General features: G+C 39.6%; 1 protein-coding gene across 11 annotated transcripts in view; it reads right to left on the bottom strand.

Moving 5' to 3' along the window:
• The window catches only part of TTC13 (tetratricopeptide repeat domain 13), an 80652-nt gene that overhangs the window by 12081 nt on the left and 51889 nt on the right, over positions 1 to 16682 (bottom strand). For all 11 annotated transcript variants that reach the window (XR_008993153.1, XR_008993154.1, XM_036875717.2 and 8 more), the window contains 6 exons: positions 15283 to 15439; positions 6921 to 7051; positions 6207 to 6339; positions 4999 to 5091; positions 2789 to 2872; positions 1887 to 1971 (listed from right to left, as the gene is read on the bottom strand). Coding sequence is in view for 9 of the 11 variants with exons in the window: in XM_036875717.2 (XP_036731612.2) it covers positions 1887 to 1971; positions 2789 to 2872; positions 4999 to 5091; positions 6207 to 6339; positions 6921 to 7051; positions 15283 to 15439 (683 nt within the window). In the remaining 2 variants the exon portion in view is untranslated. The remainder of the gene's footprint in view (positions 1 to 1886; positions 1972 to 2788; positions 2873 to 4998; positions 5092 to 6206; positions 6340 to 6920; positions 7052 to 15282; positions 15440 to 16682) is intronic.

Here is a 16682-nt window from a genome sequence, read left to right as displayed (position 1 = left end):
TTTTACACGCAGATGTGAGCAACTGGCTACTTCTTCATGGCTTCTCATTATGAAGACATGCCTGAATGCTGACATGCTCTTCCACTATAAACCACTTACATTTCACAACTCCTTTATGGCACTGTGGTGACTTTTTAAAGAATTTTCTGAGGTGTGATGTATTCTCTATGAATTCCATGTTAGTGCAGTGAGTGGGTCATCTGCTGGTGCTCACTGAGTGAATACAGTGGCTTGTGGGGACCGTGAACCCCCAAGCCAATCATCAGACCCTCCCGGCAGCTCCTGTGTCGGTCTGGCCAGAAGCACCGCTCTTCAGCACGGACAGAGGCCTGGGGCTTGCCAGTCATTTTCCTCGGATTCAAAAGGTTCTGATATTGATATCGCCACACCTACTTTTTATTAGTATTTGCCTGTATGTCTTCCCCCTTCAACTTTTTAAAAGCCATTTTGTTATAAGTGCCTCCTCTCAACAGACCACCGTTGGACTTTAAAACCCAATCTAGTCCTCAGTCTTTCAAAAGGGGATCTGTTATCAATGTCACGCTGAGACTTGTCCCTGCCGTCACATACATTTCCTACACATCTTATTTCTCCTCCCCTTTTTATATGCTATTAGTTGAACTGACTGTTTTCTTCATTCCATTTTCCCATTTCTACAGTTTAGAAGATTGTGTATCTCATCTCTATTATTACCATGTTCACATTTTTAATATGGACATTTTGAACTTCCATTTTTCTGTCAATATTATGGGTTGGTGAGTGATTATATTCTCTCACTGAAGCTGTAAGAACCCTAGTACATTTTTACATCCTCTTTCCTCAACCTCTAATATGTTGACATTATTTAGCATTTTAATTTCTGACAACACATATTTTTTAACATTATGCATTAGCAATTGATTTCATTGGCTAATTTCTCCCTACTATTTCTTATATCTTGTTTTCTTTTCTTGGGATCATTTAGTGAGAGTACATATATCCCTGGAGCATTTTGACAAAGAGGATCTAGGCTTGAAGAAATTTCTAAATAACTGTGTTAGAAACATTGTTTCCTTTACCCTGATACCTGGACGTTGGTTTGGTCAGTTCAACTAAATTTTCCTTGTCTTTTGAAAATCCACTATTGCTGGAAGAGGTCAAGCATCAGTGGGTTTTCTTCACTTAGTATTTAATGTTTTTTTCCTTTTCTGAAACCTTGGAGATTTTCTCTTTACTCTTTGTGTGTGTACATTACACCATACATAACATCTGCCACTCTGACCCCCTGTAAAGTCGCCTGGCACTTGGCACATTCACGCTGACCTCTGGGCGCATGTGGCTCCCGCCTCCGCAGTCAGCCCTGCAAGTTCCAGCCCCCCAGCCGGGCCCAAACTCCACTCCTGCCCCTTAGCTCAGCAGCACCACCGGACTCTACCTGGGCTTCCACATACCTGTGCAGCAGGAAAGCTGGGGTGCAAATGGGGCCCCCCTCCTGTGTCTCCTTCCTCTCAAGAATCAGTCTTTAATAGTTGCCTTGTATTTTACACAGTTTTAGGATCGTCAGAGTGTGGAAGGGCAGTCAAGTTACCCGTTACTCCACTGCGGCCAGAAGCAGAATTCAATTATGTGTATTTTTCAGTTCTCTTTGTTCCCTGTATCAGCTGCTTCCTCAGAGATCTGCCTCTGTGCTTGAGCGTCGTGCTTGGGCCTCACTTGATGTTGGTTATTAGGCAGAGTGAGTTTGTCTTAGTGCTCTCGGGTAGCACGCTTTCTTAATGTTAAACCTCTTATAGCACAGTATTAATAAACATGAATTTAACAATTATGAGCGCTTTTCTAGAAAGTGCTGTCCTTTTAATTTTTTTCCTAGAAACACCTACTGCACACAATTCTGATGATAAATTTACCTTCATGATTGGAAGAAGGTCTTCTACTTTGTGTACCTTTTCCAGAGCTTCTCTAACTTCTAACAGTCCTTTGGGATTATTAGCTCTTAAAAAGAGAGAGAAAGAGAGAGAAATGGAAACTAAAATTAATACAGTGATGTAATAATTCATTACACTATTACCTTTAATTTAAATAAATCCCTAATTATGAGTACCTCAATATTTGAAATGGTGGGCCACAACTGAAGTATCTAAATAGCAGGATGGTTTAATCCTGATGAGTTCTGGGCTGCAGATAAGACCTAAGGAAACAGACAGCAGCCCAACTAGAATGTAAAATAAGGAAAAACATGATGGATTGTCAGCCCGTGTTTTGTGTAGATGTGTACGGGTCCGGGCTGGTCATGAAACCTTGATTCTCCCATTCCAGCTCTGAAATTAGAAGTAAATGTTTTTTCTTTCTACAATTGCTCAAATGGAAGAAGTATCCTGCTAGCTTTTCATGACAAGTTTACATGTACTTAGTGATACCTAAGCATTCAGATTCCTCTTCCCCAGTGTTCTGTTCACTGTTATATCTACACCATCCTGCCTTCCAGGCAAGGAGAATGAGTAGTAAGGCTGAAATCCTTAAGTAAGAAACCCAAAGAAACACCCTGCTTTTTAGAAGAAAGAGACTAGAAAAGTCACAATACTGTCTGTAAGATTAAAAACACTCAGTTGAGGTTCATGGATTTTGTGAAGCCATTAAAAAGGAAGTTGATAAGTTATTAGGAAAGACATTATGATCCCAGACACTATGTAGATATTTGATATACTTAGTCTGTTAATAGGCTTAGTTTTCAAGTTTTATAAATACAATTAATGTAAAATACAGGAAATCTATCTATCCATTATTTTGAGAAAGAAAACTGAAGGATTACCCATGATAAACCAGAATTCTATCTTTAATAAAATGAAGAATTTTCTCAAAGTACTCCAGGTATCTCATGTTAATCACCTGACCCCTGCAAGAAAAAAAAATTGAGTTGTTTTACAAAGGAATATGGTCCAAACAACATCTAATCTCAAAGTTAATTCAAAGAACAATAAGAACTGTAAGCGTATACAGCAAAAAAGTCTGGGAAATTCTCTTGTTTGTAAGCAATGAATGGGAGAAGCAAAGAACTGTCTTAGCAAGATCACTCATCAGCTCGTGGAACTTATTCTGGTGCTTCTTCTGGTAGGAATGGCACCAAACTCTGCCCAAGAGATGCCCAAGGGGGGGAAAATCCTCAGGCACCTAAGTGAGGGTCAGACGTTCATGCCAGTTCCCTGTACGGATCCCTTCACTTTCAGCAACACGCCTCCTCCGCCTGCTTGGTTCTCCTGATACCATCACCTGCTGGTACTCTTTCGCTTGTCTAGCTGACCAACAGTCTTCACCTCCTCTCTCCACTCTCCATATTTATCACCTTCCTCACATTTCTATCTCCATGGACCATTTTAAAATCTCTCTCCCAGAACTTCAAGTACAGCCAACATGTTGATGGACACGTCCAGCTGCTGTGTATGCATACAGCATCCAAATGCTCCCTGGACATCACTCCCCGGGTCCCCCCGAGGCATCTCGAACCTCAAGTTCATGGATTGGAATTCACTCCTGGAACCGCACCTTCCCCAGCTCCAGCTCTCAGACGTGCCCACCTACCTTGTTCTGTTGCTAATGGGAAACCCCCTCCCAGCCTTGCTCCAGACCCTGAATTACTACACAGCTTTCTAACCACTTCCCTTGCCTCGAGGGAAGTCGCTGTGCCCTCGCTAATCCCTTCTGCCACCTGCAGCCATGGATCATCCTCATGTGCAAATCTGATGGCACTTCTCTACGTACAATCTCTGAATTGCTCTCTGTTATCTTCAGGAAAAAAAGAACGCCTTAGTATGGAGTATAAAGTTATATTTTGGGGAAAAATTTATTTATATTTTGGTCTCTGCCTGTCTTTCCAGCCTTGATTCTGGACAGTCCCTCCATGGCAGACGGATCGCCAGCCACACGCTCCCGACCACGCCGCACTCACTTGCAGCCCAGGCCTCGCCCACCTCTCTGCTTTCCATCTTGCCGAAGAGCCCAGCATCACCTGAAGGCTGGACTGGGCAGCCCCATTCTATATCCCCCAGGCATCCTGCAGACATGGCCACACTACTCTCCACATGCTACACAGTAGTTCATTGGTCTCTGCTCCTCACGGGGCTCTGGTTCCTGAAGCCCTGGCTGTACCTCACGTCTCACCACCAGTGCAGAGCACAGCGCTGCCTCCACTACAGCTGGTTGAGGCTATTTATAAATGTCACGAATCATTCCATGGGAAATGAGGATACACAAGCCACTTGGGGAAAATAAATTTGTTTTCTAGAAATTAATAAAAAATGTTTTAATGACATTTCCATTAGACTTAAATGTCAAAGTTGTATAGAATAGTATTTTCTGAATCAGGTTTCTGGAACCAGAAGCATTTTAGATATGACACAACTAGCACATTAGTAAATTTTATCTAAAATTAAATCCAGCGGCTCCCATTGAGGCTGATGTTCTCCAATATTTGTTCATCATTTTTCCAGAGGTGAGCAAGCACATGAAGGGCGGGGTAAGGAGTCAAGTGGGTCACCCACATCCCTAACCTGCAGGGCCTTTGGATAAAACGAATGCCCATCAATTCACCCGGCTCCGCCTCCCAGGAAGGCAGCCAAGTGACCAGATAGTTAATGACCCAAACACTCTGAGTGTGGGTGGTGGGTAGGCGAGCCATTCCCCCACCAGACACGTCAGAGAATTCTGAGTCACACAGTACCATCAGGTTACTATGGTAAATGTAACGTTCTCCATATGATTACTTTCTATGATGTTTTATGGCCTTTAAGGACCGATGTCCTAGGCAAAAATCTGGCAGTCTTCTCTCCCTCCAGCTAAGCTCTCAATCAAAGAGAAGAGCCATACGCTGCAGCTCCTTCTGCCACGGGAACAGGGGCAGGACCTCATGTGTATGTGCCCTCACCACAGAATCACCAGGAAGGAGACATGGGTCACTTGTGGCCTCCATGACCTATTTAGAATAAACCCCCATGAAAACGGGAAAGAGGCACTGAAGGTTCATACCTGATTAAGTTGATGTGGTTGTTAAAGCCTCTGCTGAGACTTCGTGCGGGCATTTGATCCAGCCACAGCACTGGCTGGTCGGGGTCAGCAACCCTACAAGACAGGGCTTGTCAGAGATGGAGACCTTATCCACCTACCAGTGTTCAATAGCACTAAGAATAAACATGTAGCCCATCAGTAGATGAATGGATAAAGAAGGTGTGGTACATATACACAGTGGAATACTATTCAGCCATAAGAAAGGAACAGATCCCACCATTTGCAACAACATGGATGGAGCTGGAGGGTATTATGCTCAGTGAAATAAGGCAGGAGGAGAAAGACTCTCATTTGCAGAATATAACAATGAAGCAAAAATTAAGGAACTAAACAGCAGCAGACTAACAGACTCCAAGAAGGGACTAGTGGTTACCAAAGGGGAGGGGTGGGGGACGGCGGGTGGGGAGGGAGGGAAAAGGGGATTGTGGGGTATCATGAATGGTCCACATGGTGTGTGTGGGGTCCCACGGAAGACAGTGTAGCTCAGAGAAGACAAACAGGGACTCTGTGGCATCTAATACACTGATGGACAGTGACTGCAGTGGGGTATATGGGAGAGACTCGATAATAAGGGTGAACGTAATAACCACATTGTTTTTCTTGTGAAACCTTCATGAGAGTGTATATCAATGACACTTTAATAAAAAGCAAAAAAAAAAAAAGAAAGCAATTGCTCAGCCCATTACATCTAAAAATATGAAACACCAGCCTGCAAACTGCAAACAGAGGTTCCAACTAGACCAAGTAAAAAGTCAGTGCAGGTTTACTAGCAGAGCAGTATTTTCTCATGTAAATGATCTTCAGCGGTTGCCCCCCTCAGAGTGGCTGTGTACACCTCCCCTACAGAGGGCCTGGTATGCTGAAGTCCACTCAAAGGCAGCACAGCAATGGGGTGCTCTTTCAAAGAGACTGCTTTTTCTAAAGTATTTAACTCAAAAGTGCGCATGGAGACATGACAACAGTCACTTCTTATTTCATAAATGTGAGCTAACTGTTTTTCAAGGAATAATAACATCAGCAAATTTCTGACCAAACCTTAGAGAGGAAACATGACCTATAAGGCTTATTGTTAGTAAACAAAACAGGATTCAAGCCCGTTACCCAGAGGAGGCTTACACTATCTTACCGTGAAAGGCCTTCTAGTTTATGTTTACTTAAATGTTAGTTACCGTCTCCACTTCACTGCGATGTCAAACATGTCTCTCCACTGCATCAGCCGCGTTTTTCCATTCATTCGAACCTTCGAGTTGGTCCACGTGCGCTGTACAGCTTGCATGACTTCCAAAGCTGCCAAACCCATGGCTAAAGGAAGGAAACAATGAGAAAATTTGTCAGCGTACATTAGAGGGACTGATTTTCATCTACTTTACAGGGTCTCAGGGTAACACCAAGGTCACTGTATAAAGAAAGAATCACAGGTATTGGTAATTTAACAAGACCAGAGATACATTACAGTCATGATGGCCCTACTAAATGACACTTTAATAAAAGTGTCCTTTACTTTTCCCTACTAAAGCTAAATTCCATCAGAGGAAACTAGAGACACCCTGCAGTTGTCTCCTCCCAACTCTGCCTCCTACCAAAGCAACTGGAGTTTCAAATTCTCCCTTACTTCCACAGTGAGGAATAGCTCCCATGGGTAAGCTTTCTGGTCTACAGTGATGACCTTATGGCCTATAGTCTATATCTACACTACAGCAATGGCACAGAAGGCATGGCTGGAATCTGTCTTCCTTCCAAATTCAGTATGAATGAATCTATATATTTCTGTTCTGCTCACATGAGATTTTAAGTAAGCACAAGTGCCTTTTCAAAGCATGACATGGTTTAACAATCCTTGCTTATGTCAGAAGCATTTCCATTTCCGGGTGGTTTCAGGATACCTCTGTGTATTCTCTTGTTTGGCAGGAAACCAGGTGTTTCGTATTGCATCAGTGATCCCATACGATCAGCTACACAGATCAGCTCCTGTACTTCGGGCTTATAATTCTCAAAATTCTGATGTAACACGTCTCTGGAAGAAATATAACGTGTATGATAAGGACTTTTACAACAGATGTCTGGTAATCCAATTTCACCTGAAAAGCAGTCACTTCATCCACTGGAAAGCTAATCAAGAGACCTATGACTGCAGAATCTTTACTTCACTGCTCTGCACCCCACCATACACAAATTAAAAGATGGAATCTTTGTGAGTGTGTGTGCACAATACAATTACTATCACATGCTTGTTGGTAACACTGGTAACCAGCGTGCAGTTCAGCAAGCATCCCTGACCGTGACTTGCTTTGTAAGCTTCTGCAGAATCCATAACCTGCAAGGACTGCTCTTTTCAACAAGCAACCAGACCCTGGCCGTACATCCACCCTCTGTGCCTGCCCCAAGTTGTACGACACAAGTACACCCAGAATGGTGTGGGCGACTGGCTGCTGGCCAGCTGCCAGCCTGCTTGAAGTTTTCGTAACATAGATTGCAATTCTAAGTTATAGGTTACGTTGAGGTCCCCAAGACCACAGGTCTGGTGATTCACTACAGTATTCACAGGACTCAGCATACAGTTTTCCTCATGGTTGTGATTTATTACAGCAAGAGGACATGAGCACAATCATCAAGGAAAAAAGTACCCGGGGCAAAGTTGAAGGACACCAGGCGCAAGCTTCCCAGACTCCCAGGAGACGCCCAGGCTTGACCTCCTCATGTGAAATGCTGCCGGCCAGGGATGCTCACTAGACACTCAGTGCCCAGGGATTTTACTGGGAGCTGATCATGGAAGCAGCCTCTGCCTGGCAAGTACCCAAATTCTAGACACCCAGATGGAAAAGTAGGTGTTTAGCATAAATCCTGTTGTTTGTACAAACTGCTTAGGCAGAGAGAAGCACTCATCAGTCCTGGGCATGGCAGGGACCCTCCCAGTTGCCAGCCAAGGGCCGGTCTTACAAGTGGGCCTTCCCAAGAGCAGCAGCTCGGCCTGCTGTGCAAACTCTTCTTTGCAGATTGGTATTTCTCTAAAGATGGACAGTAGAGAATGTATATAACCTCTTTGAGCAGTCTATTTTCTTCCTATTACTTTTGGCTATGTAATTACTGACAGAGGCAAAAGCATATAAACTTGGTACCCAACTTAGGAACCAAAACATTATATGGGTCTATCTGCTCATATGTCACTTTCTTGTCCTACCGTCCTGCCTCCCAGCAAGAGGTCACTTATCTTGAATTTTGTGTTCATGATTTCCTCACCTTAAAAAAAAAAAGTATATATATGTATATCCCTACACAACATATTCTATAGCATTGTTTATAAGCTTTATGGGAAAAATGGTATGACATTGCAGTCTATTGTTTTTATTTAACATTGTAAGATCGATCCACATCGTGTGCGGGTCGTTGGTTTACGCTGCTGTGTGATGTCCCACTGTGTGACTGCATCACATTTATCCATTCCGCTCACGGACATTTGGGATGACTTCCAGTTTTCAGCTGTGAGCAGAGGCTGCTTGCAGAAGTCTCCTGTCAGATACGCGCTCAAGTGCAGTGTTTCCTACTGAATATACGTACAGACATCGTGAGGGAAGAACTGCCAGACTGTTGGATGTGGAAATGTCCAACTTTATAGGATAAGGACAAACTTCAGGCCAGAGTGGCTGTTAGCAAGTTACAGTCTCCCCAGGAGGATATAAAATTTCCCTTTGATCCCCCTCTCATCATTATTACTATTATCAGTCTTTGTAATATTTGTTCATCTAGTGGGTGAGAAATCCCACATGGTTTTATTTATTTATGAACTGAAGCATCTTTTCATATGTTTATTTGCCATTCATGTTTTCCCCTTGTTGAAATTACCCATTCATGTCTTTTACACATTTTCCTATTGCTTGCTTGACTTTTACTTTTTAATTGGTAGAAATTGTTCATAAATTCTGGATCCTCAGGTCACAGGTTGCAGGTACCTCTGCAGAGTTTGGGCTTATTTTTTCACTCTTCATGGTGTCATTTGAGAATGACAGTTCTCAGGTTCAATGTAGTCCAATTTTTTTTTATTAAGGTATCATTGATATACAATCTTATGAAGGTTTCACCTGAGCAACATTGTGGTTACTACCTTCCCCACTATTATCAGGTCCCCCCGACCTACTCCATTTCAGTCACTGTCCATCAGCATAGTGGGATGCCATAGAGTCACTCAATGCAGTCCAGTTGATCGACCTTCCTGTCTAAGGTCTATGCTTTCATGTGTCTTGATTAAGAAATCATTCTCTATCTCAAAATCATAAAAGTATTTACTTATATTTTCTCCTAAACTTTAGAAAACTTTTGCCACTCACATTTAAGATTTTCACCCATCTGGAACTGGATCTCTATCGACACCCTCACAAAAATCAATTTTATTTTAGCCGTATGACAACCGATTTGTCCCATCCTCACTCCCTGACAAGGCCCACTCTGACCTTCGGCATCCCCCTGCCGTCTATCTGGGCCTGCGGAGCCGTGCTGCCAGCTCCTCTCATGCCCTTTGGACCCACTCGCCTGCCCCGCACCAACACCGTTCTGTCCTCACCACTCTCCTAAGCCCTGCTGTTTGGGAGGATGAGAACCTTCCCCGACAAACCAGGGGGCCATCTTTCTCAGGAATAACTTGCTTACTCCTGACCCTCTTTTCTTCCGTTTGACTTAAAGAATCAGCTCATCAAGTTCCTCAGAGACCTGCTGGGAGTCTGGATGGCATTTTATTGAACTAATAATTAATTCACAGAGAAATGACTCAATGATATTATTGATATTTCAATTCATGAACACAGTCCTTTTCACAATTTATCTGCTTCCTCTTGGTAACTTTCAATAAAGTTTTGTAATGATCTCCATACAGGTTTTGCACATCTTCTGTGAAATATATTCCTAAGTATTCACTGCTGTTCTACAAGGTGTTTGCTTGTGGCTGGTGTATACATCTACAAATGATTCTTGTATATCGGTTATAACCAATAATCACCACCTTGCTAAACTCTCATCATTTCTCACAATTTGCTTGTAGATCTGGGTTTTTTTGTTTTTGCTTTTGTAAAACAACATGTGATCTGTAAATGACAGCTTTCTTCCTTTGGAATGCATGTAAGTTGATTTCTTTTTCTTTTATGCATTGTCTAGGACCTGTATTTCACTGCTGAAGAGAAGCAATGGTTTTAGGCTTTTGTCTTGTTCCTGATTTTAACATGTATGGATCTAACACTTCATTAGTTAAAATGACGTTTGCTCTATAGGTTTCTGTAGTTACCATTTGTCAGGCTAAAGTACAGTAGTCCCCCTTTATCTATGTGGTTTTGATTTACAAGATTTCAGTTACCTGTGGTCAACCATAGTCAGAAAATATTAAATAGAAAATTTCAGAAATAAACAATTTATGTTTTAAATTGCCCCAACTTAGATTACAGTATACTGTTGTTAATCTCTTTCCTGTGCCTAATTTACAGATTAAATTTTATCATAGGTATGTATGTATAGGAAAAAAACAGCATATATAGGGTTCTATTAATGGTTTTAGGGATCCAATGGGGGTCTTGGAACATATATGCCATGGATAAGGGGGGATGGCTACACATTTTCTAGTTTGCTAAAAGGTTTTATCTTTTTAAAATAGTAAATGGTTATATAATTCTTTTTTAGTTTTTTGTATTGTTGACAAAATTACATGGTTTTTCTCCTTTAATCTGTTAACTGTCAACTATATTTATATATTTTCTCAAGTTAGATCACTTTATTATTCCTAGGAAACACCCAATTTGCTATGGTGTCATTTTTCTTCTACTTAGAGGAATTTGGTTTACTAATATTTTGTTTAGCATTCTTATTTCTACACTTATGAGAATGGGCTCTAATTTTCCTTTCAAGTACAATCCTTGTCTGGTTTTGGTATCCTTATTTTATTGGCCTCACAAAATGATTTGGGAATATAACCTTCTATTCTCTTTAAAGTTTGACAGCACACTCTGTAATATCCTTTGGGCTTGGTGATTTTGGGTGTGTGTGTATGTGCATGGTAGATATGTGATTTTTAAGTGAGAATATCTTAAAATACCACTCCAATATCTTTAATAATTCAGACTTTTACTTCTTCTCAAGTGAGTTTGGTAAATTTTGATTTTCTAGGAATTAGTCCATTTATTCTTTGTGTTTACATTTGTTTTCGTAGCATTCTCTTCTTAGCATTTTAATGTCTGCTCATCTGTGATTAAGTTTTTTAAACTTTCTTTCTTTTAAAAGAATCGATCTCACAATAGTAATTTCTATTAGTGAAAAAAGACAAAATTTTGACTCTGATGAACTTCTCTGTTGTATATTTAACTTTCATTAATTTTTCCCTTTCTTTCTGCTTTGTTGTTTGTCCTACTCCTTAGTTTTTATATTTTTCTATTAGCTTGCTTCATTTCTAGTACAACATTTAAAGATACATATTTTTTTCACAATATCGGTTTCACTGTATTCCACAAGTGTTGGTATGTGGAATTTTCACTTTTGTTGCCTTTAAAAGTATAATCAAAGGCAACCTACTTTGTGGGAGACTATATTTGCAAATGATATATCTGATAAGGGGTTAATATTCAAAACAGATAAATACCTCATACAACCCAACACCAAAAAAAAAAAAAAATCCAATTTAAAAATGGGCAGAGGACCTGAATAGATATTTCTCCAAAGGAGACACACAGATGGCCAAAAGGCACATGAAAAGATGCTCAACATCACTACTCATCATGGAAATGCAAGCCAAAACCACAATGAGATACCACTTCACACCAGTCAGAATGGCCACCATCCAAAAGACAGTAACAAGTGTTGACGAGGATGTGGAGAAAAGGGAACCCTCACATACTGCCAGCGGGATTGCAAATTGGTGTAGCCACTAAGCAAAGCAGTATGGAGGTTTCTCAAAAAACTAGGAAGAGAAATAGCACATGACTTAGCAATTCCATTTCTAGGAATTTACACAAAGAAAACAAATTCACTGATCTGAAGAAATACATGCACTCTTATGCTCACTGCAGCACTATTTACAAAAGCCAAGATAATGGCGACGGCCTAAATGTCCCTAGATAATGAATGGGTAAAGAACATGTGATGCATAGATATATAATGGGATATCACTCAGCCATAAAAAAGAATGAAATTTTGCCATTTGCGGCATCATGGATAGACCTAGAGGGTATTGTGCTAAATGAAATAAGCTAGAGAAAGACAAATACCACATGATTTCACATATATGTAGATCTAAACAACAAAGCAAACAACTAAACAAAACTGAAATACACTCATAAACACAGAGAACAGACTGGTGATTGCCACAAGGGAAGAGGGTGGGTGATGGGTTAGATAGGTGAAGGGGGCTGAAAAAATTAGTGAGAGTGTCGATATCTTGATTTGGGTGATGGTTACATGAGTGTATATACATGTCAAAACACATCAAGCTGTACACTAAGATTTGTGCATTTCACTGTATTGTACCTCAGTGTAAAAAAAGTATGTTCAAATTTTCATTGTGATTTCATCTTTAATATGTATTTCAATATGTATGATTTTAAACTTCCACACAATGGAGATTTTTTTCCTTATATTTATTTTCATTTATATTGCAGTCCAACATGATACCAATTATTTGAAATGTATTGAAATATACATAGTAAATGGTCAACTTTGTAAATGACCTACATATACTTGAAAAGCATATGAATTCTTTAATTATTGGGTACATGGCTCCTATAGTAGACTTAGTCAAGTTTGTTAATTGTATTGTTCAAATAATCTAAGTCTTTCCTTGTTTTTTTGCGTTTGACCTATCAACACTTAGAATCTCTCATGATGATACTAAATTTGTTTATTTCTCTCTATATTTCTATCAATTTCTGAAGTTATTTTATAAGGTATATATAATTTTAGGTTTATATCTTCCTGGTGATTTGAACCTTTGCCATTCTGCAGTAATACTCTTTATTCCTAGTAATGCTTTTACCCCTTAAATCTGATCCTATTGATTTGGCTACGCCAGGATTCTTTTAGTTAGTGTTTCCCTAATGTAATTTTTTTCCATTCCTTTACTTTCTGTGTCCTTCTACATTAGATGCCTCTTGTAAAAAGCATGTAACTGGATGTCTAAAAAATCCCATCCAACTATGTCTTTTAACTGACATTTAGTCCGTTTATATTCATTGTGATTACTGCTGTATCTGGATTTATTTCAACCTATTCTTTGTGGGTGTGTGTATCCCACTTTTCATGCCTCACTCCCCCTGCCTCCTTTTGATTGATTTTAGATTTAGTTTTTTGGTTTTTCCTCTATTTTTTTTAACTTCCCTACTAATATGGGAGTGGTACACTCTGTTTCTAACTTGTAGTACTTACCCTAGATATTTTAAATATTAACGGATAACTTAAAGCTTTAACATATTATTTAACCCACACTCCTTTAGACCAAGTCTTATTATCCCTCAACTTACTTGCTATTTTTGCCCAGTAAACTTTCTAAAACTTGAAGTTTAAAACTTACCAACTCGCTATGCTCACCACTTTTCTCTTTTCATTATTTATCCTTGTATGTCAAACTTGCTCCTGGGGCCAACTGCCTTCCTACTTAGGGACATGCCTTAGAAATTCCTTTAGTGAATGCCAGTGGGTGGTTAACTCAGTTTTTGATTATTTAAATATATACTTATAGGGTCTTTATTCTTAAAATATAGTTTTTTTGGGTATAGAATTCTAGGTTGAAAGTTATTTTCTTTCAGCACCTTGAAGATAGTATTCCATTACCATCTTGCTGCCATTGCTGATGTTGAGAGGTTTACAGTCAGTCAGTAACTGACCCTAGGAAGGTGATAGGACTTTTCTTTCTATTTGTTAAGATTTTCCTCTTTATCTTAGGTGTCCTCTAGTTGCCTATATTGTGTCTGGATACGGAATTCTTTTCTTAACTCTGCTTTTTAAGAAAAATCTGTGGATTTATGTATTTCCCTAGTTTTGGAAGATTCTTGGCTGGTGTTTCTTCAAAAATTGTCTCTCCTCAATTCTCTCTTTCTGACATTTCAATTAGAGGTACACTAGGCCTTATATCTTCCACATCATCCATCTCTCTGTCACGTTTTCTAACTACTTTACTCTCTGTGCTGCACTCTGGAGAATTTCTAATGCTCTGTCTTTCAATTCTATAATTTTCTCTCAGCTATGTCTAAACATGCTGTCTAGCTTATATGCTCAATTCATTCCAATGATTATATTTTCTATTAAAACTTCCATTAAAAAAATATGTCTGGTCATTTTTGATTATCTCCTGTTTCTTGCTCGTGTTTGTGATTTCTTCATAATTTCTTTAAATATGTCATTTGGAGCTATTTTAGAGTTTGTCTTTAACAATTCCATATCTGACGGCCTTGTGGGTCTAAGTCTGTTATTTGTTGTTCCTGTTGTTCTCACACACGGTTTGGTGATCTTGGCTTCTGTTCCTCATATGCTCTCAGTCTCTGGGCCCAAATGATCTTAAACTTGGAGCCCAAGGTGGTACTAATTTCTCCCCAGGAAGGATTTGCATTTGCTTCTGTTGAGATCCTGGGAATGCCTCCAACATGGGATCACTTTACCCTTTAAAGTTCAGTGAGCCCATCCTGCCTACTCCTCAAGGCATTCTGCTGTAGTAGGTGTTGATACACTAACCCCTGGCACACTTACTTTCTTTTAAATGTGCTCACCAGGACCACTCTGGTGTAAATCTCCCCACTTTCTTTCTTTAGAGAGTAAGTGGGTTGATCTTTACAGATTTTTCTTAAAATTTAAGTCATTGCTAGATTTCCAAGAACTTCTATTTTCCGTTCTAGATCTAACTTTTGTAATGGGATAGTCTTTTAGCATATCTGTTTTGTCTGACTGCAGCAGGAGTCAACCAGCAGTGTAATTTCAAACCTTCAATATGGTAAGTGATTTGTCTTGAAAGTTAACATGGTAAAAGAACAATACTGCCAATAAGTGTAAGTACATTTTAAATTTGAAGGTTGCACAAAGCTAGCAAACAGGGTCAGGCTAGAAGGAAAGGTGATATCTAAAAAGCCACAAGGTACTTTATAAGCTAAAAGAAATATTTGCAAACATATCATATCCAAAAATAAATTCATGAGAAACATGAATAGAAAGCCATTTACCAATCAAGAGATATCATGATGAACTTACAGCTCAGTTTTGAAAAATAAAATCATCTTCATTTAAAGCACTTACTTTATGTGGGGTTGCAACCCTGGCTGCTCTTCATAGTCTTCTATGAGGAAAGGCAGACTTTTAGCCCAGTGGTCTTTAAAGCTTCCCGGCAGATCCACATCAATGTTGTATTCCGTAAGTGGAGTATCAAGGTGTGCATGAAGATATCGAGAATACTCTGCAGATAGGAAATGAGGTCTGACACACCCAAATATTGCCAAAGAAACATTACAGCTAGCTGCCATACAAATAATTTGTAATGAAGTGTTAATTATGAGAATTCTAAATGGAGACTCCATATTTTATTAAGTCACTATTATATGACAATTGGAGGAACCTGCCATTGACTTCAGTGACCCAGATCAGATACAGACAAGCTAGCCAATCTGGGTCCACTTTTGGCTAAATTTTAACTACCTTTCCATGAATACCACCAAATACCTCACTTTTCAAATTAGTCTAAAAATCCACGTGAAGTGTTAGAGCCTGGCTCTCTGTCAACTAACAGATCAACTGACTATGTGGATGATTCCATCAACTGACCAACCAACTGCTGCTTATCTCTAGGGAAACAATGTCAGAAACAACCAGAACACAGAGCGCCCCTACTTCCATCTGGAGTTCACAAGCCCACGTTCTCCTCTAAACCAGGAGAGAAGAGGGCATTCTAAATCAGAGTGCAGAGCTGTGTTGTCCAATAGGCAGCTCCTAGCCACCTGGCTACTGAGTACTGAAAATGCAGCTGGTGTGAGTGAGAAACTTAATTTTAGATTTTATTTAATCTTAATTAACTTAAACTTAAAAACTGATATTTGATACAATTATTAGTAAACTTCAGTATGTTTGGAATAACTTGCATATACGAATTTACTTTTTCCATTTTAAATTATGAAATCTAACTTCAAATCAAGTATTTCCAATGAAAATTTAGCAGCCAAATTGAGATGTACTGTGTATAAAATATACACCAGATTTCAAAGGCTTAGTACAAAAAATGATGTAAAATATATATTGAATAGTGCTTTCATATTAATTATAGGTTGAACTAATACTGGGAATATACTGAGTTAAACCAAGTATAGTACTTAAATCAATTATACCTGCTTGTTCTTGCTTTTTTAATGTGGTTAGTAGAAATGTGAAGTCACATATGCGGCCTGCGATTTCTTTCAGCGGGACAGTATTGGTACAGAAGGCCAATGATGACAAGGGAAGGGAAAGAAATGGAAGCAGACTTGGGCTTTCTATGAAAAACAAAACTATCTTTATGCTTGGCACAGGAAGGGTGAGTAAGACTATGACTCAAAAAAAGGGTGACTTAACGATTTGCCTTCTTCCTCCTCCCAGTTTAATTTCTCCAAAATCTGTCAGAATCGTGGTATGAAGGAATGACAGAGCAGAGAGACCAGGTCACACTTAAC

This window comes from Manis pentadactyla, chromosome 12 (genome assembly GCF_030020395.1).
Source record: "Manis pentadactyla isolate mManPen7 chromosome 12, mManPen7.hap1, whole genome shotgun sequence".
Classification (NCBI taxonomy): domain Eukaryota; kingdom Metazoa; phylum Chordata; class Mammalia; order Pholidota; family Manidae; genus Manis; species Manis pentadactyla.
Note: the sequence above shows the minus strand (reverse complement) of the source record. Positions and strands in the feature narration are given on the sequence as shown.